This window comes from Martes martes (assembly GCF_963455335.1).
Source record: "Martes martes genome assembly, chromosome: 10".
NCBI lineage: Eukaryota > Metazoa > Chordata > Mammalia > Carnivora > Mustelidae > Martes > Martes martes.
Genome location: NC_137898.1, coordinates 102,598,994 through 102,623,303, shown reverse-complemented (window position 1 = coordinate 102,623,303; position 24,310 = coordinate 102,598,994). Strand labels below are relative to the sequence as shown.

The following is a 24,310-nucleotide window of genomic DNA, read 5'->3' as shown; positions in this document are numbered from 1 at the left end:
AAGGGGAAGTGGGCCAGTCATTCTGCTTTTTGAACCTTGAGGCGCTGTCAGCCTTCGCATGAGCTGAAAGCTCCAGCTTCCTGCATTTTCTGTCGTCTGACCTTTCTGTAGTCTGGCTTCTCTCTTTCTCCCTGTTTTCTGCCCAGTTCTTCCATCCCTGCCCGGCTTCAGTGATGGTGAGCACTGGGAGTGGACACAGCCGTGAGAGGGCCCAGGTATCACCTGGGGACAAGCAGATGCAGCACAGGGACCTGAGCGGGCTGAGTCTGGTCCAGGCAAAGGGAGAGCTCAGCAGGGAGGTTCCCCTTCCTGCTTCCTGGCTGCTTTGCCCTCTCTGGCTCCCCATGGATGTAGGGCCGGGGCTGGCGCCCTGTCTGAGAAGACGAATGGACTGAGGTCCACGTATCACACTCTCCAGTGTTCTCCCTGCTCTCTCTGCAGGACTTACTCGGCTGCCCTGGCTGGTCTGACCAGGTTGTCTCCTCCACTGGTGCCTGGGAGGTGGCGCCAGAGTTCCCTTCACAGCCAGGCCACCGAAGAAGGGCCTCTGGAGGCCTCTGAGGGTCAGCTCAAGCAGGAGCAGGCAGAGGAGCCTGGAGACTCTGCAGGCAGCCCCATCCCGCCCGGTTCCCTGCAGAGGTAAGGGGGAGCGGGAGGCCTTCCAGGCATGTAGTTGTGTGCGCAGGGGCTGACAGCGACTGCTGGGGGAGCCTGGAGTGGTGGAGAGCTGGGGTGGGTTCGCAGGTTTCCACTGAGTGCCCAGTGTGAGCTGGGGAATGAGGAAACTTGCTTCTTCCTAGTCCTTAGTCTACAGCTAAAACTGGGGTGCACCATCTGATTGGGGAGCCTAGAAACTCTTGAACAAGGGAGCATCTCTTGTGATCCAGCTGTCTTCCTGCCAGGGGCTGGGGCAAAGACTGTCTCCCACCTGGGTTCTGCCCCCCCATTAGGGGGGCATTTGTTCTCATCCCCACCTGCCTGTGCTCCCCACGCCCCTAGCAGTCATCCCACTTCTAGTCCTACAGCAAACCCAAGGAGAGCCCTGTCATGTGCCGGGCCCCTGGGGGAGGGAAGTGCAGAGTCCTGGGCCTCCCTGAGGCCAGCTGAGGGGAAATTCGTGCCCCAGCCCCATCCACAGCCTGGCTTGCCTTTGCCAGCCCTTTTGTTCCCCCGGTGAAAGCAAGAGGCCGGCGTCAGAGCTGGTTCGGGGCACGTTCGGTTGGGATGAGTCCCCAGGAAAGCCGAGCCGCAGCAATGTTGGGTCCACAGCCTCCACAGACTACCTGCTGTGTGCAGAGCTCCTCTTCGGGCACCGTAACCCTCCCGCAGCCCGTGTGGATGCATCTGCGGCCCTCTGTAAACAGCGGGAGGAGAGGCAGACCGGGGAGAGTGAGGCCTGAGACAGGGACACGTAGCTGGGGCTGATTCCCTTGTCCTCATCAGGGCTCTCTGACCCCGAGTGGGTGCACCTGGAGCCTCTTGTCTTCCCACCGGCTATAACACGATTACTTCCTTATTGTCATCAAGGGAGGAGACCCCAAGCCCACCTGCCGCCCACGAGAGAGGCAAGGTACAGTGCTCCTGGGCCACGGAGCTGGGCCTTGGGCAGGAAGAGGCCAAGGAGCCCGAGGAGAAGGTGGCGGCCAGCCCTGCCCCGCCAGTCTTCCCAGAGGTGTAAGGGCCAGTGTTAACGTCTGTCCCCGTCCTCACTTATGTGTGCATTGCTTGAGTTGCTTGAGTGCTCACTACCCCTGGGGGCCCTGCTGAGGGGGTGGGGCGGGGCAGACTGAGTGCGCCCTTTGTTGCGTGTGCCGCTTTGAGAGCCCCAGCCAGCCGTGAATGAAGGCGGACACGAGGGCTAGTGGAAACCTGGTAATCCCGTTTTCTGCTCTCCAAAGCACTGTTTTTCGCTTTCTTAGCAACATTTTATTGAGGTATTTACCGAAAGTGCATAAACCTGAACTGTATGCATCAACCCACGCTTGCACGCAGATCAGAGGTAGAACATTTCCGTCCCTTCAGAAGGTTTCCTCATGTCCCCTTCCTCCCCGTGCACCACCCCAGGTCACCATGCTTCTGGCTTCGGTCCCCTAGGTACGTCTCTCCAGTTCTCCAACTTGACATAAATGGAATTATACCGTATCCAGTATATGCATTTGGGGCCTGGTCCAAAGCTTGCCTCCGTTGTTCTACTCGCACTTCTCAAACTTTGAGATCATTGAGCTTTCTTCCTCCTGTTGTGTCCTTCCCCTCTACCCCTTTTACAGATGAAGAGACTGAGGCTTGTGGTGAAGGGATTTGCCCCACATCACCTCGCTGGTGGGTTGTATCGCTAGGATGAGGCTCTGGTCGCTGGAGCCCTAGACTTCCTAGTCAGTGTGTAGCCATTGGTCGTTTTCTCTGCGTGGAGAGACAGGAGCCAGGGTTGTGCCATTTGTCACGTCTGTGAACCGAGTGCCACGAAAAGATTAGGAGTCCTTGGGATGGGGGCCGATGTTGAGTAGAGATGGGTTGGCACCCTACTCACAGCTGGCAGGGCACGTGAGCTCCTGATTCTTGTCCTCACCACCGCACTGCAGAGTGACGCAGGGAAGGGGCAGCCCCATGGCTCAGGCGGTGACAGCTCTGACACCGAGGAATGACATGGCCTTCCCAAGTCTCCTTCGAGGCTGTGGACAGTGGGTCAGGGTGCTTTCTGTGAGGACAGGAGGCAATTGTGTTTCGGAGACCGGACTTAGGCCCCGTAACCTCCTCATTACTCATCTTCACAGCTCCGTTTCTGTGTGTCGTGAGGAGTAGCTCTGTGTCTGGGTCTCATTTGTACCCGTGGGGTTTTAATTTATGGAGGTGACTGAGTGACCACACTGGCCAATGCCATTAAGGAAGAATTTATTACTTACATTTCCAGAGAGAGGAGGGCGTGCCATGCCGTGCTAGGCCACATGGGGAAGGAGCAGGGTATGCCAGGAGGCAGAAGAGGCGAGAAGGGAGACCACGGCCCAGAGCCTTTATTGGGGTTTCCGTGGGAAGGAATGGGCGAGTCAGGGTAAGTATCTTGAGTGAGTGTGGGATTGGATAGTTTGACTACTTAGGGCAGGCTTTGGGCTATGGGGGAGGCCCTCCAGTTTCCTGGTACCCGGCGGGACCCTGCACGATTTGGTGTGAGTTCTGGAAGGAGGTGCTTGTGGTGTGGGCTCCCTGGGGGATTGGTTGGTTTGAAAGACATGTTCCCTGCTGTCAGTAAGAGCTGGCTAGTCCCGGGACCCACAGTCTCTCCTCTATCAGCAAACTTCCACAGATGTCAGTACATCGTAAAATAACAAAAAAAGAAAAACCGTGATTCCTTGAGTCCGTTGCCTTTCACAGATGTTGTCAAGCTGGATCAGAAGCAGCTAGGGGCAGAGGGGCCGGCAAGTGGCCGCCCCTGTGTGCACTCTGTGGCCTGAAGACCTGGGTCCGGGAGTCAGGGATTTGGCGATCCCAGCACCTTTCATGACGTGTTTGTAGAAAGCGGGTAAATGAGTTCAGATCACTGGGCCGAACGTGAAAGGGGATGGGATCTCTTTGGTTGCGATTTTAGTGGCCGTGCAGCCAGTTGAGAATGTTCCGGGTGCCACCACGTCCTCCCTCCACAGCGCCTGCCCTCCCCGCTGCTCGCCTTCCTTGGTGGCCAGCCTGAAACGATGATGCCCCTGCAGGGCATCCTCTCGGTCGCTGACTGTTGGAAACTGGGTCTCTGAGGCTGACATCTGAGGAGTGGCCTCGAAATCAGACCCGCCTCTTCCTCTGAGGCTTCGTCTTCTCTGTTGTCTCCTCAATCAGCTGGGCCATTGCCGACGGCCTTGGACCTAAGTGGGACACTGGGGACGCTAGAGTTCTCAAACGGGGACACAGGGAAGAGCCTGCTGGAAGCCAGCCCCGCTCGCCTGCGTGCCGGCTTGCAGGCACGCTCGCCCGTGTGCGTTGCCGGGGCACAGCCTGCCACGCCGTCTGAGGCCCCCTCTTTCCGCAGCATCTGTCCCTCGGGCCCCACGTGGCTCCACAGCCCACAGGGGAGAGAGACATTCAGAGGTACCATCTCAGGGAAAAAAGATGTTTTCAGCCAAGGCTGGAAATGAGTTGGAGGGTTGATGAGGCGGAGAGCTGCGGGGAGAGGCTCTCTCTCGGAGAGCAGGACTCTCGGAGGAGGTGGCAGCCGCGTCTCTTAGATCCGCATCCGCTGGGCTGTGTCAGGGGACCTGGAGGAGAGCCGGCAATGGGAAGGGGGGCGGAGGTGGGGTTGGGAGCAGAGGAGAATGAAGGCCTAGCTCAAGGCTGGTCCCAGTCCGAGTTAATGATTTTAGGAAAGTGGGAAGGAGGGATTTTAATGGTATTTCAGAGACGTTAGGAGCCTCTAATGTCTTCCTTCCCTCTGGTCTCATGGGGCTGAGATGGAATTCCAGAGCCCTTGCTTTCTTCTGCTCTTCTGATCTGATCACGGCCGCTGCCTTCCATCTGCTGCAGCGAGGGGAAGGAGGCCCTGCGTCCCTTCTCTGCTCTTGTCCCAGTGCTCCTTGGTGTGGGCCGTGCCCACGTGTTGCTGAGGCTGACGGGGCCAGCGTGCCCGGCCTGCCGCACTGCACACTGTTGGGGAAGGGTGCCGGGTGTGTGGCGAGGCCAATTTCTAATGGAAGATCAGGGCCCTGGGAATGCGCACAGGCGCTGGCCTTTAGGGAAGCTGCTGGGAGGCAAAGTACTTTATGCTGCTTAGGCTTTCGCGCCTCCAGATGATCATAGGTTTCTCTCTGGGTGTTTCCTTCGAGAACCCTCATGACTCTATAGACATCTTTTCCACCAGGACCATTATTCCGTATCTTAGCACTCACCTTAGGCATCCAGGTTAGCGCTGAATTTCTTTTACCCGTTTCTAAACCTGGAGTTAACTCTGAGCAGATGAAAACATGGCATCGTCAAGGAGAGACGGAGCAGGACGTTCTTGGTGCGCTCCTGCTGCTGTCTCTGGAGGAGGGAACAGTCTCCTGCCTGGCTCCCTTGGCCTTCCTGTGCTGGACCTCCTTGGAGTCTTCCGGGTGGGGGCTCGGAGCCTTCTGCTGCTCCTGCCGGCTCATAAGCATCAGCCTGTCTTCAATTTGGGCGGCAGAGAGCAGCCTCTGGGGGCTCCCCGAACTGCTGGTGGAAGTCTTGAGTAGCATGCAGAGCCCTGGTGGGGAGACGGAAACAGGGCCAGGACCCATCCTGGGGAGCAGTCCGTTACGGACAGAACTTCAGTCTTTGGCTGCCAGATCTGGAGCCACATGTTTAGGTTTTCACCTTGGGCTATGCCTACCAGGTCCCTCGAGAGCCTAGTATGGGCTGCCCTTCTCCCTCGGCTCTTGGGGCTTAGCCACAGTGGGGCTTGCCCTATGAACACGTCCCACCTGGATCTTTGAGGGGCTGGGCTTCCCTCCTGCCTGGGGCGGGGCCTGATTGGCGTGTGTGATTCCGGATCCCTGGGCCCTCCATGAGGATTCCGCGTGCGTTGTTCTGTATCTAACGGGTGGGATATCAAATCTGGTGAGATGCTGTCTCCCCCACTTGGCAGGCGATCTGCGGAGCCTGCAGCTCCCCCAAAGCAGGCTTCACTGAAGGCCCTGGAAGAGGCCGTGGCCCAGGAACTAGAGCAAGACCGGAGGCGGCTCCTGGAATCCAAGCAGGAGAAGATGCAGCAGCTGCGGGAGAAGCTGGGGCAGGAGGAGGAGGAGGAGATGCTCCAGCTGCAGCAGCAGAAAGAGAAGTCTCTCAGGTCCTGCCCCCCCCCCCCCTTAGGCGAGCTGCCGGCGCCCTGCAGTGACGTGGGGGGGGCGAGCGATCCCCTCCCCCTGCCCCGGAGACCCGGTGGCCCCACAGAGACTCCCCCTCCTCCCTGGCCCTATGTGGAGGAGGGGGCTCCCTTGTTCGTCTTTTTGGGGTGGGGTTGGGAGGCGTGATAATAGTGGGAGTAGCCAACACTTTTTGAGAGATGACGCTAGTCCCCATGCTTTGTATCGTTAACTGGGGTAGTTCTGAGAGTGGCTCTGAGGAGGTGTTGCTGTCCACCCCATCTTACAGGACTGTGATACGGATAAAGAGACTGAGGCACAGAAAGGCTAAGTGACTTGCTCAAGGTGTCGAAGTTAATAAGCAACAGGGCCCAGGCAGTCGGTGCCTGGAGCCTGTTTTCCTAACCACGATGTTGTCCTCTCTCGGGAGTCAGGGCCTTGTTGGGACCCAGTGAGGTTGGTGGGGACCACATGATACAGTGTGAGGTGCTGTTTCCCAGGACCCAGAAGTTTCTAACTGGGTTCCTGCTCTCTGTGTACCTGGGTGGGAGGTCCTTGACAAGTAAAACACTGTAAGGCTGGGCTGGATCTGTGTGGATGAGATTGTGTGTACACACATGTAAACAAGCCAGAGGTTATTTTTATAAGGAAGGCATCCGGGGCTGGCATGGCGGCTCCAGAGTCACCCGGTCCTTTATTCTCTTTGCTGCCTATAGTGCTGGCTGCTCGAAAGGTCTCTTCAAAGTGCAGCATGGCTGCTGGCTCCCCAGCCATCGTGTCTGGGCTGCAGGCAGGAAGAACAGGAATAGAGTACAAAAGGGGTAGCTTCCAGCTCATTCTGTCCCTTTTAAGGTGCTGTCTTGGAAACGTCACTCAATAGCTTATGTTTATTCTTTAAAGAAGTTTTCTTGGAAAGTTTACTTAATAATTTCTATGCGTATCTCCTGAGTTACCCCTGGCTGCAAAGGAAACGGGGAAATGTAGTCCTTGAGCTGGGCCTCTTTACCTGACAGCATAAAATCAGTGCCCCTTTAGGAGGAGAGCGTGGGAGAGTGGCTACTGAGAAGTAGTCAGCCTTCTGTCACAGGCCCAGGGAGGGACAGGTGCTACCAAAAGGTGTTAATGTGTTTTTCACTTACTTAGCAATGTAACTGAAGGCTAAATCTTTTTCTCTTGGATAGAACATGCAAAAGTGGTAGACTTACATCATACATAGCAAAGAGTATATAAAATGTTTATTTAGAGAGAGTAATAGAAAACCCATTTCCAGCTACCTAGAGGACTGGGGACATTCGCTGTCATTAGCCCAACACAGAATCTGGTGACCCAGGGCCCACCCTTCTGTCACCCCTCTGGGATCCCCTGCCAGGCAGCAGCATCCTCTTCCAGTCAAATGAAAATTGGGGCAGGTGTCCCCCAAACGTGGTATGACTTAGCGGATCTTAACAGGCAGAGCCTAAGAGGAAATCCTGGTAGTGTCTCCCTGCCAGCCTGCCGGGCTCCTTCCTTCTTCCTGGCTACCCCAGGCCTGGCTGACTGTGCTTTCTATCCCTTGCTAAAACCTCAGCTCCAGAAGGCCTCCAGGAACCCTCTTAGGTTGTGCTGAAGAATAGCCTGCCAAAAGTAGCTGACTCAGGACCTGAAACATGGTAGTTGCTCAATAAATTGTAGCTCTTGATTTTACTTCGAGTTGAAATCAGTGGTTTCAGTGGCCTTCATGAAGTGATTTTTCTGTCGGTAGTGCCCTGTCAGACTTGCTATGAAATAGTTCATTGTGAGAACCCTGTTGCTGCTTATACATGAGACTATCTGAGGGCTGGGGCTGTCTCTGCTGGGCAACTTCCACCTGGTAGAAATTTCTGGAAGCCACAGATGACTCTGTAGCAGATACTTCTTGACTGAGAAGACAGGCTGACCCTTAGTTTCTTTAGTCGTAAAACGAAGAGATTGAATTTAATTGTGAGATGAAGAGAGACTGTTGTAAAAGGAAGGACTTGACCTCTCAGGGCCCTCCCAGCTCTGACATCCTGTGGTGCTATGTGGAAAATGGAGCCACAGGACAAGGAGAAAGGGTTTCTGGGGAATCCAGGAGGGAGGATTTTCATTTAACTCAAATTTTTTGTCACAATGGAAGAGAGCAGTGGTGTAAGTCACTTGAAATAGAAAATGACCCTAAAGGGGTGCCTGGGGGGCTCTGTCGTTAAACATCTGCTTTCAGCTCGGGTCATGATTCCCCAGGGCCCTGGGATTGAGTTGCACTGGGCTCCCTGCTCATCGGGAAGCCTGCTTCTCCCTCTCCCACTCCCCTTGCTTGTGTTCCCTCTCTTGCTGTGTCTCTCAAAAAAAAAAAAAAATAAAATCTTTAAAAAAATTTAAAAAAAGAAAAGAAAATGACCCGAAATCTTCTTTGGCTTTGGAATTCACCAGGAAGCTTTACAGACATTATCTTCTGAATCATGTTTTCTTCTTTTCTCTTTTTTCTTTTTTTAAAGATTTTATTTATTTATTTGTCAGAGAGAAAGAGCCAGTGAGCAGAAGCAGGCTCCCTGCTGAGCTGGGAGCCCAATGCAGGACTCCATCTCAGCACCCTGGGGATCGTGACCTGAGCCAAAGGCAGTGGCTTAACCAGCTGAGCACCCAGGCGTTCTGAATCACGTTTTTGTTAGGCTTGAGTTCCCTGAGTGCACAGCACACAGCCCCTGGTCTTGTGGGCGCCGTGTGGGCGGGGGTATCTGCCTGGGATGAAATGCTTACTGTCATTTGACCATAAATAAGACGTCCCTCACGGATCATCGGCGCTTGCTTGTAGGTTAGGGCTGGGTGATGCTGTTCCAATCCCACAGACGTTTATGGAGCACCTACTTCATGTCAGCAACTGTGTTCGGCACCTCAGATATAACAGACTCTAAGACATGATTCTTTCTCTGGAGAAGCTCCCAGATTTGTAAGGAAAAGGCACACACAAAAGATGAAATTACGATATGCGGTACAGAGCAGCATGGGACAAGCGAGGGCCTCACAGAAAGGGCGAGGGGAACAGAAAGGCTTATTGGTGAACCCAGACGGGCCTGGAGAGACTTGTCTGAGAGGGGGAAGCCGGGTGTGAGCGGTGAATGTGACTCGGTCAAGTGAAAAAGGGATTTCTCGGGGGAGGCAGCAGCACAAACAGGGGCCCAGAGGCCAGGGGGAGTGTGGTGGCATTGACAGGCGGTGGCTTCCCTGATGTGGCTGGAACTGTTGATCAGGCTGTGAGTGAGAGGACGTGGCACCGGAGCCCGGCTGGGACCAGACTCCATCCGTCCTTGAGTGAATGCCGTGCCGAGGTGTACCTGTTCGCAGAGGGGAGCCCCTGGCAGAAATGCTGTTCTGGGTTCAAGCAGCCTGTCGTCCTCTTGCTGCAGCAAAGAGCAGGAAGCGTTCCCGGCCCCCTCTTACCCTGGAAGGTCTTACACGGAGGCAGCAGGACCCGGATTTAGGAAACTTCGCGGGCAAGCTACAGGCGTTTGGAGGCCGAGAGATGGGGATGACGACTAGCAGCGTGGTTCCTCTGATAAACTTGCCCTTCTTTTCCATCTCAGTTCCCTGAGGGAGCAGCTGCGGAAAGCCACCGAGGAGGAGGAGACTCAGATGAGAGAGGAGGAGAGCCGGAGGCTGTCCCAGCTCCGGGCCCAGGTGCAGTCCAGCACCGAAGCAGACGAGGGCCGCATCAGGTGAGCGCACGTCGAGCCGGCCGCCCCGGTGGAGCCGCCGCCCCGAAAGCACGGGCCCATCCCATTCCGTCTGTCTGTCCACCCAGGGCCGAGCAGGAGGCTTCCCTGCAGAGGCTGAGAGAAGAGCTGGAGTCTCTCCAGAAGGCCGAGAGGGCCAGCCTGGAGCGGCGGAGCAGACAGATGCTGGAGCAGCTCAAGCAAGAGATGGAGGCCTCGGAGAAGAGAGAGAAGGCTGCTCTGAGCGCCGAGAAGGAGGCGGCTTTGCGGCAGCTCAGGGAGCGGCTGGAGCAGGAGAGGAAAGACGTGAGCCTGCAGCGTGGAGCCTCCCGTCTGACGTGCCCCTGGGCTGCCTGGGGAGGGGCTGGGTGCCAGGCTGGGCAGGCGGGGTGGGGGGCCGGGCACAGAGGAGGTGTCTGCACCGCTGGCACGGGAGATGGGGGACGGTTGGTAGGCCGACCGTCTGGACCCACCAGTCCTCACGGGCCCGGCTGTCTCAGGGCAGGTGCTAGGGCAGGTCTGCGTGGCACAGCGAGGGAGTGGCAGGTGTCCAGGAGCGCTTTTTAGGGCCAGCAGTAGCTGGTGCTGTACATGACAGTGAAGAGGTTGGAGGGGAGATGGCCTTTGGATTTGGGAAGATTTCATGACTGAAAGAACTTAGACCAGGCCAGGTTCTGAGTACAAGGTGCCCTGTCCCCATCCCTGTCCCAGAGGGGCATCTGCGATGACCTTTCACCTCTCCTGCTGTAGAGAGATTGCACACTTGGGGGGGGTGTTTCTCCTTAGTCTTTACTCCCTGTGCCTTCAGTCCTGTCTCCCGATGGTCTGTCTCCAGATAAGAGAAGGAAGTAAGGAACAGTCCGGCCACTTGGAACTTTTTTGCTAGATAAGGAGAGAGTGCAGGTGGGGGAGGGTGTGCCTGTTGCACAGGTGCTCGGGCAGATTGTGCTGGACCTCCAGCCCTCACAGCCTCAGGCCCTCGGAGGCCTAAGTATGACCTGTGCATTTGGGGCCTAGCCCAGGGGCAGTGGCTTGGGAGTGGTGACCTGAGGCTTATTGAAATGGCCCTCCACTCTGGCCTTCATTTCCTGTTCATTTGCTAGTTGTAACCTTTAGGGACGGAGTTATTCTGGGGGAACAAAGATGTGTCCGTGCTTCCCCTTGGCCCTTTAGCTGGAAGGGAGTCACGCATGGTCTTCCTCCCTCTGGGGTCCGTGCCCGGCCAGGCTTCCCTGCCCTGCGCCCCTCACAGGCCCCCTGTTGCTCCCCAGGCAGCGGCAGCGCTGGAGAGGGAGCACAGGGCCGAGCTGGAGCGGCTGTCTTCCTCGCTGGAGGCCAAGCACAGGGAGGTGAGATGCAGCCGGCCCTGGGCTGCCTGGCAGAGCCTGCATCCTGCTCCCTCACGGCCCCTTTGCTGCTGGTGGGCAGAACTCGACCCCAGGCCTGCGACTGGGGCAGGAGCCTCCTTGCCCCCGAAACCCCCCTGGGTTGGGTGCCGGGCCCCCAGCAGGGGAGTCCCTGAGGCTGCTCCGTGGCGCTGAGTGTCCCGTCCCCTGTGCTGGGGCCTCCTCAGGTTGTCTCCAGCCTACAGAGGAAGATGGAGGAAGCCCAGCAGAAAGAGGCGGCCCAGCTGCAGGAGAGCCTCGGTCGGGCGGAGCAGAGGGCTCATCAGAGGGCTCACCACGTGCTCGAATATGAGCAAGAGGTAAGTGCTGCCGGGCTCCCTCGACCTCACGTGTGCCTGTCCTGGGTGCTCCGTCCTGGCCCTGCAGACCCAGCTCTGCTTTGGAAGGTGCAGCGGGGACTGGGTCTTCTGGTTGCATTTCTGTGCCTCCGCTCCCTCGAGCCGGGTGCTTCTCCAGCCCCGTGCCCCCGGGCTTGAGTGTGGAGGGGTGCATGTGCTCCCCCTTTCAGTGCCTCGGTCCCCATGTGCTTGGCCCCTCCTCGCGCCTGCATGTCGCATCCCCGCTGCCTACCCTGCAGCTCAGCGGCCTCCTGCGAGAGAAGCGCCAGGAGGTGGAGAGGGAACACGAGAGGAAGATGGACAGGATGAAGGAGGAGCACCAGCAGGTGGTGGCTGAAGCCAGAGAGCAGTACGAAGCCGAGGTGACTTGCTCCTGCCCCCGTGCACAGACACGGCCCATGCATGCACACGCACAGACATGGCACATGCGCACACGCACACATGCCCTGTGGTCCCCGGCAGCTGGCTGGCCTACACTGGTGCAGTCCTGACGGCCAGTTTACTCCAGCAGCCGCAGCAGACCGGCGCTCTTTCTTCCCTGAGCGGCTGGGCCCGCAGGTACTGAGTTCCTACCCCATGTTAGCACTGTTCTCAGCCCCTGATGGGTGCGGATTCATTTAGTCCTCCCAGGGCACCGAGGAGGTGCGGACTATCGAGACCTCTAGTCTGAAAGTGGAACGGAGACTTGGAGCATAAGCACCTTTCCCAAGAGCTCCAGGCTAGTAAGTCGCGGAGCTGAGATTCAAGCCCCGATTGTCTGACCCCAAAGCCTTTGGCTTTAACCAGCCCGACACCGAGCCATCAGGGTTAACCAGACTTCCCAGCACACACAGACTGGCAAGAGCCTGACCCTCCTTGGGTCTGATCGGCCCCTCTTCAGCCTCCCCCGTAGGTGCGCTGGCTCACAGGGTGAACAGGGGCGGCGGTGGGGCCTCACTTTGGCTCGCAGCTGGGCCTCAGCCCAGGGTTTCTAGGCTCCTGTTCCAGTACCTGGAACCCATGTCCCAGCCTGTCCGGATGGTCTTTTCCCACACAGAAGTAGCTGGTCTGTGATAAAAGGTCGCAGGCTCCCTTTCCAGACCGATGCAGACCTTGCTCAAGAGTAGTGATAATTTATTAATGAGCTCTCTTCCCTCGAGGAAGCTGTACATGGTGGATAGCAGGACAGGCAGATTTCCACTGTTGGGGGCGGGGGGGGCGGGGGGGGTCTCAGACCAGCTTCTGCTTCAGTGGCAGAGAAGGGTGCGGGCTTTCGTGGGGGGCGGCCCGGGTGCTCCTCCGTGCTCTCCCCGTCTCGAAGAGCTGGCCCTGGAGAGCCGCTGAGGTCCCTGACCTCCCTGACCCGAGTCTGCCAGCGTGAGGGGCTGTGGCTTTAGGCGGGTGAGGGCCGCTGCCGCTGCCCACCAGCAGCCTCCCGTCCCGGGCAGGAGAGGAAGCAGCGGGCGGAACTGCTGGGCCACCTGACCGGGGAGCTGGAGCGCCTGCGCAGGTCCCACGAGCGAGAACTGGAGGCTGTGAGGCAGATGCAGGACAGGCAGCTTGAGGACTTGCAGCGTCGGCACCGGGAGAAGGTGGGGGCTCCGGGTGGTCACCAGGGACCAGGGTGGGTGAGCCCGCCTCGGACACCTCCGTGCAGGAGAGGGGGGTGGGGGGGGCAGACGGCCAGCAGAGCCTGGACAGCTTCAGGCGTGGGGGTGTCTCACGGGCCATCGCCAGCCAGGGCGTGTGTGCTCCTTTGTTTTCTGGCCAGCAAACATCCCTGGGATTAGAGGAGGTCAGAGCCCGCAGGACCCTGGGTTGGGTGCTTTGTCTCTCCTTGCCCCCACTGGGAAGACACAAGGTGGTGCTTTCACGGAGGCCTCAAGGGCAAGCGGGATGAGGCCGAGCCTAGCTTGGAGGGTGTACTGTGGAAGGGGGCGCCCGGAGCTCCCTCCTGTCCCCTCGGCTAATGCCTTGCACTCTCTCTACACCTACATCTTTCACTCCCCCTATTTCTGTGCAGGAAAGGAAACTCCAAGATTTAGAGGTGGAACTTGAAACCAGAACCAAAGATGTCAAGGCCAAATTGGCTCACCTGGGCCTCCAGGTGAGAGAGCGGGAGTTGAGGATAGGATCTCCAGGGGCCTCGGACCTTAGAGTTGTAGCTCTCCTAGGAGAGCTTGGGGCCTCCTGCCCCTTAGAGCTAGGGTGGCCTGGACACCCACTTCTTTCCCTCCCCCACAGGAGGAGACGGCCCGAAAGGAGCAGCAGCAGCTCCTCGACGCGCAGAGGCAGGCTGCGCTGGAGAGCGAGGTTAGGCTGGCTCCCTTGTCCTCCCTCACCTCCGCCCTGTGCCCTTTCCCTTCCCTCCCTCTATCCCCGCAACATCCCACCTTTGGCTCACCCTCTCTGTCCCCTGCTTTAGGGTTCCAAACGCTGGTGGTAGGATGACAGCATGGCCCCCTGGAAGGAGCCCAGCTGGGGGCCCCCGTGGGTGGGGGCCATGGAGGGTGGCAGAGCCTGCACGCCTCCTGCCCTCGGCACAGCGACTTCACGGCGCTTGAGGTCCACGCTTGCTCCCGTGCTGCCGCTGCCTGCCTTTGTCCCACGTGTCTCCAGGTGCTTCTGTCTTTTCAGGAGGTCACAGCCAGCTACCAGCACTTGGAGGAGGCAAAGAAGGAGCACACGCACCTGCTAGAGTCCAACCGACAGCTCCGAAGACTCCTGGATGAGCTTCGGGCCCGCAGGGCGGAGCTGGAGTCCCAGGTGGAGGCGCTGCAGACCCAGAGTCGGAGGCTGCAGAAGCATATCAGGTGGCCTGGGGCCCTGCACTTGGCCTGCCTGCTGCCCCTTGCCTGCCAGTGACACGCCTGGGCCCCGCTGCTCCGGCGGGGGTGGAGCTGGGTGGAGGGGCTCTGCTGCGTTCGCAGGGCGTAGGGCGCGAGAGGTGTGAACGGCTCTGGTAGTGTCCCCGTCCTGCTGCCTTCCTGAGATCAGGGCTGGAAGCCCACCCCAGCAGTCACCATGACCTGCTGCCCCCCGCCCCCCCATCACAGTGACCTGGAGGCTGAAGCTCAGAGGAAGCAGGACATGTTGAAAGAGCTGGAAGCTAAGGAGGGCAGCGCTACCCCACGTTTTGAGCCAGACCTCCACGTTGAGGACCTGAAGAAGTCCCTTGGGACCGTGAGTTTCTCTGTGCCGTGGAAGGGACAGGGTGATGGGACAGGGGCGGGGCTCCTGGAGGGGTCCTGGCTTTGCTTTATCTACCACCTTAGCCTCCTGTCCTTAATAGTTCTCCTTCCTCATTGCCATCAAATGATGCCTATAAAAGAATGGTGCCCAGCAGCCCCCAGAGGCATTTCTGTGTTTAGGCCCCTGGGAGAGGCTTTGGGGGTCCCTTGAACCGGTGGTGTACCGGATGTTGACTGGGCCTTTTTTACTGTGTGTCCTTAGAACCAGACCAAAGAGGTACCCTCTTTTCTCTCCCAGAGCAAGGAGGATACCAACTTGTCCTTGGACAGGTGAGTTCTGATAGCCTTAGTTTGGGTCTAGAGTCCATGAAAGGGTGAGTGCCTGCACCACAGACCTGGGGTGAACAGAAATGGGTTGACCGTGACCACCACTGGGGTTTGGTTCAGGGCCAAGGACCTGGGAGACCGAGGGAATTTCTTTAGCAAGCCAAGAAGCTGCCCTTGGTGACCACTGGCACAGCATGCTGGGATCTGCTGCCCTCTGGTTGAGGACCAGCCTGCTGGGAGTGTCTGGGCATCTCTCTGGAGGCCCCAGGCCCAGTCCCTTTAGAGGCAGGTTGGAGGGACCCTGCAGCAGGCTGCACACTATAGTGTGAAGGCCTCGCAGTCTGTGCTCAGGGTGGGCTCCTTGGGCAAGCGCTCAGGTGACCCAGAGTGGTTCTCAGCGTGCATGTGCTGTCCCTTTCCAACCCCTCTGCCCTGGCCCGGCCTCCCCCAGCGTCCGGCACTACCTCTCTGCCGAGGGAATGGCTCTCCGCAGTGCCAAGGAGTTCCTGGTACGGCAGACGCGCTCCATGCGGCGGCGGCAGTCGGCTCTGAAGGCGGCGCAGCAGCACTGGCGCCGGGAGCTGGCCCGCGCTCCGGAGGCCGCCAAGGGCACCAAGGCCCTGGAGGACGTGTGCCAGGACCTGGAGGAGGTTGGGAGCCTTGAGGGGAGCCCGCTGGTTCTGCGGGGTGCTGGGTCAGGGGGATGGGTCCAGTCGCCTCCGGTGATTGTGGGTTCCCCACAGCGTGGTCACATTGGCCCTGGGGCCCCGGGACAGGGTCTGCAGGTTATCCATATCCGTGAGGATGAGAGCCCCTGACACTGACATGGTAGCGCACCGTGCACGATGCTTTCTCGGTCCTCAGAGTAACCAGAGGTGATTGTCCTCTTCACTTTCTAGGTGACAAGGACAAGTAAGGTTTTTCAAATTGCACATCCATGTTTTGTTGGCCCATTCCATCCCACTAAAGACGTTCATCAGGGAGTCTTCTGAGCACACGGGGCGGATGTCTGAACCGCCGGTCTGATGGCCTTTTCACTGGGAATTGGGCCAGGACTTTAGGGAGCCAGCTGAGGGTCTCGGCAGCAGCCGGGGCCGGCTCCCTACACTTCCGTTGGTGCTCGGGGCTGCTATGGGGCAGGCTTCCCAGGGCCGTCTACAGGCCGCCCTCGGGCCCTCACGGCTCTGCTGAATGCTGAGAGGCCGGGCGGTGGGAGCAGGGGCACTAGTGACCCTCGGGTGACAGTAACCCTTTGAGACCGGGTTAGGTGCGGGCCCAGGGCTCAGCCTGGAACAGTCTAACCTCACTGAATCCTTATGAGCCTGGAACAGTAGTGTTTCTCCTCTTGAGAGGACGGTCCACACTGCGAGCTACCTTGTCCAGCATCACCCAGCCAACAGCACACAGAGCCGGGACTCCAGCACCTTCCCTGAGCCCCCGGGTCTGTCGTCCCCTCTCTCTCTGGCGCCAGGAGACCAGGCACCTGGATGAGATGAAGTCAGCCATGCGGAAGGGCCACGACCTGCTGAAGAAGAAGGAGGAGAAGCTGAATCAGCTGGAGTCCTCTCTCCGGGAGGAGGTGCGGGGCGGCCTCCCTCTTCTGTTCCTGGGCTGGGGGTGGTTCTTCGGTCCCATGGGGGGAAGAGCTAGGGCTTGTGGGCTGGCGAGATGGCAGTGGCTTTGAGGTTGCTGAGGCCGGCTGTGCGCAGAGGTCCTAAGCAGACCCGGAGCCTCGTGCTGCAGCTTCTCGGGAGGCCCTGGCCCCTACTGTGGTTCCTGAGGAGAGCTGGGCCCTGGGGTCAGCAGTGGGTCGGGAATGGACACACCTAGGCTTTCCTCCCTTCTCTGGGGCCTCGTCCACATTGCTCTGGATGCTGGAGGCATGGGGGTGGCAGGAGGGAAGCCTGGGTTTGCTGCAGGGCAGGGGCTCTGGTCCTATGTCCTCCTAGCCCCTGCCTCCCTCCCCCGTGCTGCAAGGCAGCCTGTACGTGTCCTCCTCCCAGAACTTCAGGTCCCAGAGAGGCCCCAGCCATCACATGGACAGGGGACAGACACAGGGCAAGCGCCAGTACTCACTGCTGCTTGTACCCCTCAGGCTTTAGATGAGGACACTCGGCGACAGACCCCCAAGAAGGGGGTGACATTTGACCTCAGTGACACGGACGACGTGAGCAGTGCAAGCTCCGAATCCTGCCCCCTGCCTCACCATGAGTGGCAATGTCGGCAGGGGGAGGACCATGGTATCCATGGAGAGGGAGGGGCTTGGGGGGGGGCAAGGGGCAGCCTCCCTCCTTCAGCTGTGCATGGGTGGGTCTGTGGGAGCCCGTATCTGGAGCAGACCCTCAGGAGCGCTCGGGAGGAAGGACCCTGTGGGGGTTTGCCAGCCCATAGGGCAGAAAGGGTCCGGAGCTACCTGAATGCACAGGGACCTTCCCGTGCCTTCTGAGAGGTGTTCTCCCTCTGCCGCTCTGGTCTGTAGAGGGCCATCTCCTCCTCCTTCCTTGCCCCCTCCCTGGAGAGGCTTTCTCCCCTCTGCCAGCTTCCCCTCTGCACCATCTGGAACACAGAAGCTCTGCTGCCCCCCTTGTCCCCATGGGCCGAGGGGCTGTGGTCCGGCAGACCAGGAGGGTGCTGCCGTGATTGGGGCCGTCCTGGGCCCTGAAGCCGAGTCCTTCCCTCCCTTTTAGTCAACCTGACTGCAAGTGCCACGTTGCCCTACAATTTCCACTACCTGAGCAGCAGCCTCCAGCGGATCAGCAGCCAGCTGAATGGCGTCCTCAGCATGCTGGGCATTCTCAACCCCCAGCCGCCGCCGCCGCCGCTCTTCACTTCCACGCCAGTGCCTGCCCCGCCCCGGAACCCCAGGAGTACCCCCATGCCCGCCTGCCCCTCCCTGGCCCGGGTCTCGGCCTGGCCGCCGGTGGAGCCCACAACCACCCAGTGGGCCTGGGACCCCGGGCTGGGCCCCACGCTGTCCTCCTCCATGGCTCAAACAGTGGACGACTTCCTGCTGGAGAAGTGGCGCAAGTATTTCCCAAGTAAGCCTCCCGTCCCTTTCTCCTCCTTTGCTGGCCCCTTGCCATCGCCTGCTTTGGCATGGCCCATCCCATTATGGGGAGGAAGGCTTGCTTGCAACCCTGCAGCCACAGGCTCTGTGGGCCTTGATGGTTGACCTGGAGCTTTTCTCATGGGAGCTGGAGCTCAGCAGAACCTAAAAGGTCATTCCTGTCCTCATTGTAAAAACTGCCATCTTGTGCCTTGTGTGAGGGGCCAGGCCTGAGTCCTTCTAATAACCCTCTGAGAGAGGAATATTTATCCCCACCTTACAGATGAGAAAACGGAGACTCAGGTTAAGGGCTGTGCTTCAGGGTACCGAGGAGCAGATAACACCCTGGAGTCTGGTTCTCTGGCTCTGTGACTTCTGGGTTTTGCCCAGAACCCCCTGGCCATACAGCTTTGCCCAAAAGTTACATATCTGTTCCCTGCCTTAACCCAAATAAAAAAGTAGATTCGATTTTACAAATTCCTGTCTCTCACCTCCAACCACTGAAGCCTGGGCTGTCGTGTTGTCTGTGGGAGGCAGGAGGCGTGCTGCTGGGGTGGCTTCTGCAACCCATTTCTGGATGATTTCCTCCCACTTTTCCAGCTGGAGTACCATTCCTCAGCAGTAGCCCCGCGCCCCTGGAGAACAGGCTGGGTTATGTGTCTGCCAGGTAAGCTTCCCTGTGGGCTCAGGGTGGTACCACACAGGCCTGCTGCTTGCGGTGCCTCCCAGCAGAGCAGAAGTCTGGTCGCATTGCCCAGAGAGCCCGGAAAGCTGCCTGGGTCTCAGGTGCCTCTACCACCGTCAGAGAAAAGTCTACCCTGCCGAGGTCCCAGGGGCGGCTGGTCTCACCTGGCCCAGCTCTATGAGGAAGCTGCCTGGTAGCAACTGCAGGGAGAAATCACCCTTGGCAGGACCCTGCTCCTTGCCTGGCCCCTCCTGCCCTTGAGTGTGGCTTTTGTCTTTGCCACGGAGCTCGCTGTCTGCTTCATAGGCTCCCTTCTTCCCGCTGAGCCACATCTGGAGTGAGAGGGGCACGCTGTGGGAGAGGCAGATGGGCAGTTATCTAAACCTGTTAATTTCCTATTCATCTTCTTCCTTGCCAAGTGTAGCCCCGCCCCACCACAGGCGCCCAATCTTAAGCACCCCCGCTTACCCCCTGGCCCACTCTGAAGCGGATACTGGGCAGGTACTGGAGTCACCAGGGGAAAGCTTTTGCTGATCAGATGTGCCGGGACCAGGCAGAAGTGGGAGCCCTGACATCAGAAGTGCTCGCGTAGGGGAGGGAGGGGAGGGTGCTGTTCACCACCTTGTCTTGGGGGAACTGACGCTCGTCATTCCAGAAGGGCATTCTTGCCAATAAAGGAAACTCGGAGTTGCTAAAGCCACCCCGCAGAGGCCATGGCTGGTGTATGGGGTGTGCAGAGAGGAGGAGGGAGAGGCTTGAGGCTGGTCTGCTGTGTCACACATGCGTCCTCTCCTCTCTCCTCCTCATGCTGGCCTCTGCCTTCCCAGCGAGCAGCTGCGTCTCCTGCAGCGGGCGCATTCCCATGGCTCCGGCCTTGAGGTGGGTGGCACAGACTTCCAGAGCATGATCGAGGCTAACCGAAAGTGGCTAGAACATTACAGGAATGACCCCAAGTTGTATCCTTTGATCCCTGAGCCTTGGTCCCTTCCTGCTGTCGTTGCTGGGATAGCAGAGGTGTGGTTGTGCCCTGGGCAGTGGGGGTGTCCAAGGGGGGGTGCCTGTCTGGGCCTTGGCCCTTCCCTGGACCCACTTCACTGACCTGACCGCAGAGTCTTCCTTCACCTCGTGGCCAGACATCTCTTCTCTTCGGTGCCCAAGCCCGCAGCTACCTCAGGCCTTCTGCATCTGGGCCTGGATGAGAACAGCAGACTGAGGGTGTATCATTACTAAGGCCCCGAGCCCCTCCTGCACCCCGACCAAGTGCCTGCGGAGCCGCCTGCGCTCTGGACCTGACACAGCATTCTCTTGCCCTGCTTGCTGCCTGGCCCACTTGGAGGAACCCGGGGCGGCGCTGGAAACCATGAGCTGCCCCCCACCCCCTGAGACCGCGTACCTCAGGCTGAAGAGAGTGGCCTCCTTCGAGCTCCTGTCTGGACAAGGCGACACTGACGTGGGGGTGTCCGAGCCCGGGCACCTGCAGGAGGACAAGGACAAGGTATTAGGAGTTGCCTTCCGAGGCCAAGGGCCTGTGGGCTCTCTGTGCACGGGATTCTGGCAGTTGTGGACGTGTGGCCCTTAATTCATCAGGATGAAGCCCCCCGGCATGTCTGGACCCTGGGACCCATCTCTAATACCTCAGCCTCAGAGAGATCAGACCCTTTTCTTTTTTTTTTTTTTTGGTAAGTCTCCTTTCTTGAGCATTCTATCTCAGGATCGGGCCCAGAGCCCTACCAGAGGTTGCTGGAAGTTGGCCCCCAGCCGCTCTGCTGCCTCCCTTCCCTCTGCTGGCTCCATGCTCTCCTCAGGGGTGCTCCTTCCCTTCCCTCGGGCTCCTCCCCAGAGTCCTCCCCCCACCCCCAGCTCAAGTCTCAGGTCACAAGTGCACAACTTGCAAGAAGCCAACAAGCCATAGGAGAAGTCTGGGGTGTCTCTGGGTCCATATCTTGGTTTTCTCTTTCTGGACCACCATGGGGAGAGTTGTGGGTTCTTGTTTCTGTCCCCTGGCAGCCCTCCTCTGGGCTGGGCCACACAGGGTCAAGCTCCCTGCAGTCCTGCTTCCCGTCAGAGGGCTCCCCTGGGGGTTGCAGTGGATGTTCTCAGACATCTGTCCCATCGTTTAAATAAAATGCCCCTGTGTTTGTCTTGAAAGCTCTGGGGTTGCCCTTGCCTCTCCACTGCAGAGCCACCAAGTCTCTGCCAGCCTACCTCTCGTTTCTTTGTCTAAGAAACTTTTGACCCCACCCCACGCCCACTTTTTAGGCATCATCTACCATAGAGAAAAAATTCCGTTATGTGATTTGGCTCCCCCTGGGTGCTTTGGGGCTAGCGCCCGTGTGACAGCCAGCTCTGTGACAAGCCTGTGTTTTCTACATCAATTAAATCCCTGCACGTCCATTTGCCACAAGGCAGTTGTGTGAATGTGTCTCCTTCTCTTTGAAGGCCTTTGCCTCCTTCCTCTTAAGAATAAAGGAAGCGAAAAACTAACATGCACAGGCCACCTCCTAGGTTTCTCATCTGCTCCTGACAGCAAGCCTGTAATCTCAGTGTATGGATGGAAACCCGGAGGCTCGGAGACCCGGAAGGGGCTGAGGTCCTGAAGGAAGTAGCCCAGTGTCCACCCAGCACAGAGCCCGGCCCCCTCTGTGCACCCCGGAGCTCCCTGTCCCTGCTGCGGGAAGTGCTGATTTGCTTCACCTCTCTCTGCCCACCCCTACTCTGCCACCTACCAGCTGGAGACTCATCCTGCGTCCTGCCCCTGCCATATCCCAAAGGCCATTGTGCATTGTTTTCTGCATGTACACAAATGACAGCGAAGCCCCCTGGAGGCCCAAGCTGGCAAAGTTAGGTGGGTTTTGTTTTCTGCTCCAGTGGTGTGAGCAGCCAACATAGTTTTTTGAGTTTGTAGTGACAAAATTGCTGGGAGAACCAACTGAGAAGGCCATGTTTCATGGATTTGCATGAGAAAACCAACTTAAAACATACAAATTAACCGAGCTTCCATCAGTGGCCTAGCTGCTCTGATGCAGGGAGGGAGGAAAGATGTAACATTTGTCCAATATCTTTCGTGTGCGGGTGCTCTTCAAATATTATCTCATTTAACCCTCTTAACCTGTGAAGTTGGTTGTTATCTTATAGAGGGGGAACTTCAGGCCCAGAGAGGTTAAATGACTACAGCTCAGGTTCGCCCAGGATTTGAACCGAGATCTCTGCGTCTCTAAAAGCCGAGTTGTGTTGAGCCTGCTCCCCTAGGTCAGCGTCAGCACCTTCTGTCCTCCTGACTCACACAACGGTCCTGGCCAGCTTGATCTGAAGACCCGTGTCCCAGGGAGGGAGTGGCTTCTAGCTGAGTGAGCAAACCCCCCAACCTCGGACCCGGGCCAAGCTTTACTGGGGGACTTTTTCCAAAGACCCCTCGGAGACTGTAAAATCTAGCTGGGGAGTCTAGAATCCCAGAGCTTTGTAGCTGAATGGAACCTTGCAGATGACTGCTCAGCTCACTCCTGTTTATAGCGGCAGAAATAGCCCAAAGAGATGAGGGTTACCCAAAGTTACAGCCAGGGTGTGGCAGAAGCAGGACCAAGACCTAGTCCCGCCCACCAGCCTGGGGCTTCAGGAAAGAGTGTTTTAAAAAAGATACTAATTTTGAACAGGCTACACGTTCCTGTGGCTCAGTATTCAAATGACACAAAAGTTACTCCATCCACTGGCCAGTCTTCCCCTTGAAGGTTCCTTCTGGAGATTTTATGCAAATACAAGAAAAGAAGGGGCAGTGTTTTGACCTCCTTCCCTTACTGGTGGGGTGAGGGTCATTCCTAACCTAGGATCAGACAACCTCCCAAAGCTGTCTTGTGAGATGTTCACTGTTTTCTTAAGGGAGCAGTGTTGGCCATGGCGGCCCCCCTGCCGTGCAGACTTCCACACAAAGTGGCCGCCTGGGGAGGGGAAATAACCCTGACCTGAGGACAGCTGGGTGTGCCTTTGGCTGGAGCACCTACAGTCTAACTGACCTGAACAAGTCCTCTCCAGGCCTGTGTCCCTCCTGGTTAAGAGCTCAAAGCCTAAGCCCGCATTCTAGGGGGGAAGCAGGCTGCTGCCTTGGGTGGGGAGCTGCTCTTATCCAGAGGGAGGCTGGGAAGCCTCCAGTAGCCCAAGGTAGGCTCTGGTGGGGAGGGTGACTGGTGGGGGTTTCCGGTCCCACCACCACCTTTTGCGGGGGGTGGGGTGGAGAAGTGTTGATTAAAAAATTGAGCCCCTAGCCTCACCAGTGTCCTGAAGAACGGGGAAATCCCTTTGTTCCTCCTTTCCTTTTGCATCTCCTGCCTCCCCCATGGACTCCGCCATCTCTAGCAGGTATGTCCCACGGAGGGCCCCATGAGGGGCCATGGTGGAGGAGAGGGACGCCTGCTCTTGGGAGGTGGGAAGCAGGGACAGTGTGTGGAGCTCCACTCTCACAATTAAAAGCAGAGGGGTCATGAGTCAAACAAGAGTTCCCACTTTAGCCTCTCTGTGCCTCAATTATCCTGTCTGTAAAATGGGGTGACCTAGCCCATAAAGTGGTTGGGAGGATTAAAGAAGTTGATCCATACGATGTCCTCAAAACGGTGTTCAACACGCAGTAAGGGCAGTGACCTCACCAAGATAGCAACAAAGATTCCTGACCTCACGCTCCTTCATTAGAACTAGCGACTATTCACAGACAAGACGGCACAGAGAATCCTAGAACAGTGCCGAGGCTGCAGCACCACCTGCAGCACAGAGACCGAGCTGGACTGCCCCGGAAGGGTAAGGGAAGTGGTACCTGCCGGCCTTACCGCCCCCACCCCAGGCCAGGGCAGCACCACGCTGAGAGGTCCCCCACCTACGGTGCCTCCAAGGGAGGAGAGTTCAGGTTAGACACCCGGTTCCCCCAGCATTGTGGGTCACTTGGTGGGAGCCCCTACTGTGGTTCTGCCCCATGGGGATTGCAGGGGGGGTCTGTGACAAGTGGGGAAGGATTTCCAACAACCAGCACTTAGATCTTGGCCAACCAAGTTCATACTTGCAGGGCCCAAGTAGTTAGTAATCAATCCCAACCAGTGGCTTTATCTAAACCAAGTCAGTGGTACGGTCTGGCCAGGAAACTAGGCAGGGGGTGCAGGTTGGCCTGATTCAGGTCTTCCTCCTCAAAGAGCAGTCTGTAGGCTCTGTAGTCTGGGCTGCCCGTGCCCAGGCGGCAGGGTTGCTGATAGCCCCACCAGCTGTGGAGTGTGGCTCCCAGCCCCTCCTGACTAGAAAGCCTGGTTTGGGAAAATTGGAGCATTGCCTAAAGGGGGTTCTCCATGTCCCACTGAGGCTGGAGAAGCTGAATTGTGGCTGCACTTGCTACGGAGCACGGTCCTTGGCCCCATCTGATAGGAGGGGCTGGTAAGAACACCTGGAATCTTCTGCATAACCCAGCCACACTTGGGCCAAGAGACAAGTGTGCAGAGCCAACCACCCCTAGAGCAAAGCCTGTGGCCCTGTTCGGTCAGCAAAGTGGGGACATGGGCCAGCTTGAGTCGGGACCGCAAAGAGCCTTCACGGCCTTGGAGCTGCTTCTCCCACTGCGCCTCGGCAGGGAAACGAAATTCGTAGAACACCCTGCAGCCCATGTGACTAAGGAGCTTTACCAGAACACAGAGGAAGCTGCACCGCCCGCCCAGCAGCCCAGTTTACAGTGGCACTTGAACAGAGAGCGTAGCCTGTGGCTTTCCCTGTCTGCAGAGCAAAATCGGTGGCCTCATCTGACCAGGATATTCAAAGCACACTCTTGTCTGATTCGGGTCCCAAGACTGTGAACCACGCAGGCCTTGGG

The 24,310-nt window shown here is 58.0% G+C and overlaps 1 protein-coding gene across 1 annotated transcript in view; it reads left to right on the top strand.

The window, feature by feature from the left end:
* CEP164 (centrosomal protein 164) overlaps positions 1 to 20,952 on the top strand; it is a 60,883-nt gene extending 39,931 nt beyond the window's left edge. Inside the window, exons 12-31 of the mRNA XM_080817048.1 lie at positions 442 to 639; positions 5,582 to 5,782; positions 9,377 to 9,508; positions 9,595 to 9,811; positions 10,777 to 10,854; positions 11,079 to 11,210; positions 11,489 to 11,611; positions 12,677 to 12,820; positions 13,252 to 13,335; positions 13,473 to 13,541; positions 13,866 to 14,041; positions 14,285 to 14,411; positions 14,682 to 14,749; positions 15,198 to 15,396; positions 16,218 to 16,325; positions 16,842 to 16,986; positions 17,434 to 17,784; positions 18,393 to 18,459; positions 19,305 to 19,433; positions 19,611 to 20,952. Of these exons, the coding sequence (XP_080673174.1) occupies positions 442 to 639; positions 5,582 to 5,782; positions 9,377 to 9,508; positions 9,595 to 9,811; positions 10,777 to 10,854; positions 11,079 to 11,210; positions 11,489 to 11,611; positions 12,677 to 12,820; positions 13,252 to 13,335; positions 13,473 to 13,541; positions 13,866 to 14,041; positions 14,285 to 14,411; positions 14,682 to 14,749; positions 15,198 to 15,396; positions 16,218 to 16,325; positions 16,842 to 16,986; positions 17,434 to 17,784; positions 18,393 to 18,459; positions 19,305 to 19,433; positions 19,611 to 19,707 (2,845 nt within the window). The 3' untranslated portion in view covers positions 19,708 to 20,952. The remainder of the gene's footprint in view (positions 1 to 441; positions 640 to 5,581; positions 5,783 to 9,376; positions 9,509 to 9,594; positions 9,812 to 10,776; positions 10,855 to 11,078; positions 11,211 to 11,488; positions 11,612 to 12,676; positions 12,821 to 13,251; positions 13,336 to 13,472; positions 13,542 to 13,865; positions 14,042 to 14,284; positions 14,412 to 14,681; positions 14,750 to 15,197; positions 15,397 to 16,217; positions 16,326 to 16,841; positions 16,987 to 17,433; positions 17,785 to 18,392; positions 18,460 to 19,304; positions 19,434 to 19,610) is intronic.
* Positions 20,953 to 24,310: the final 3,358 nt, after the last annotated feature.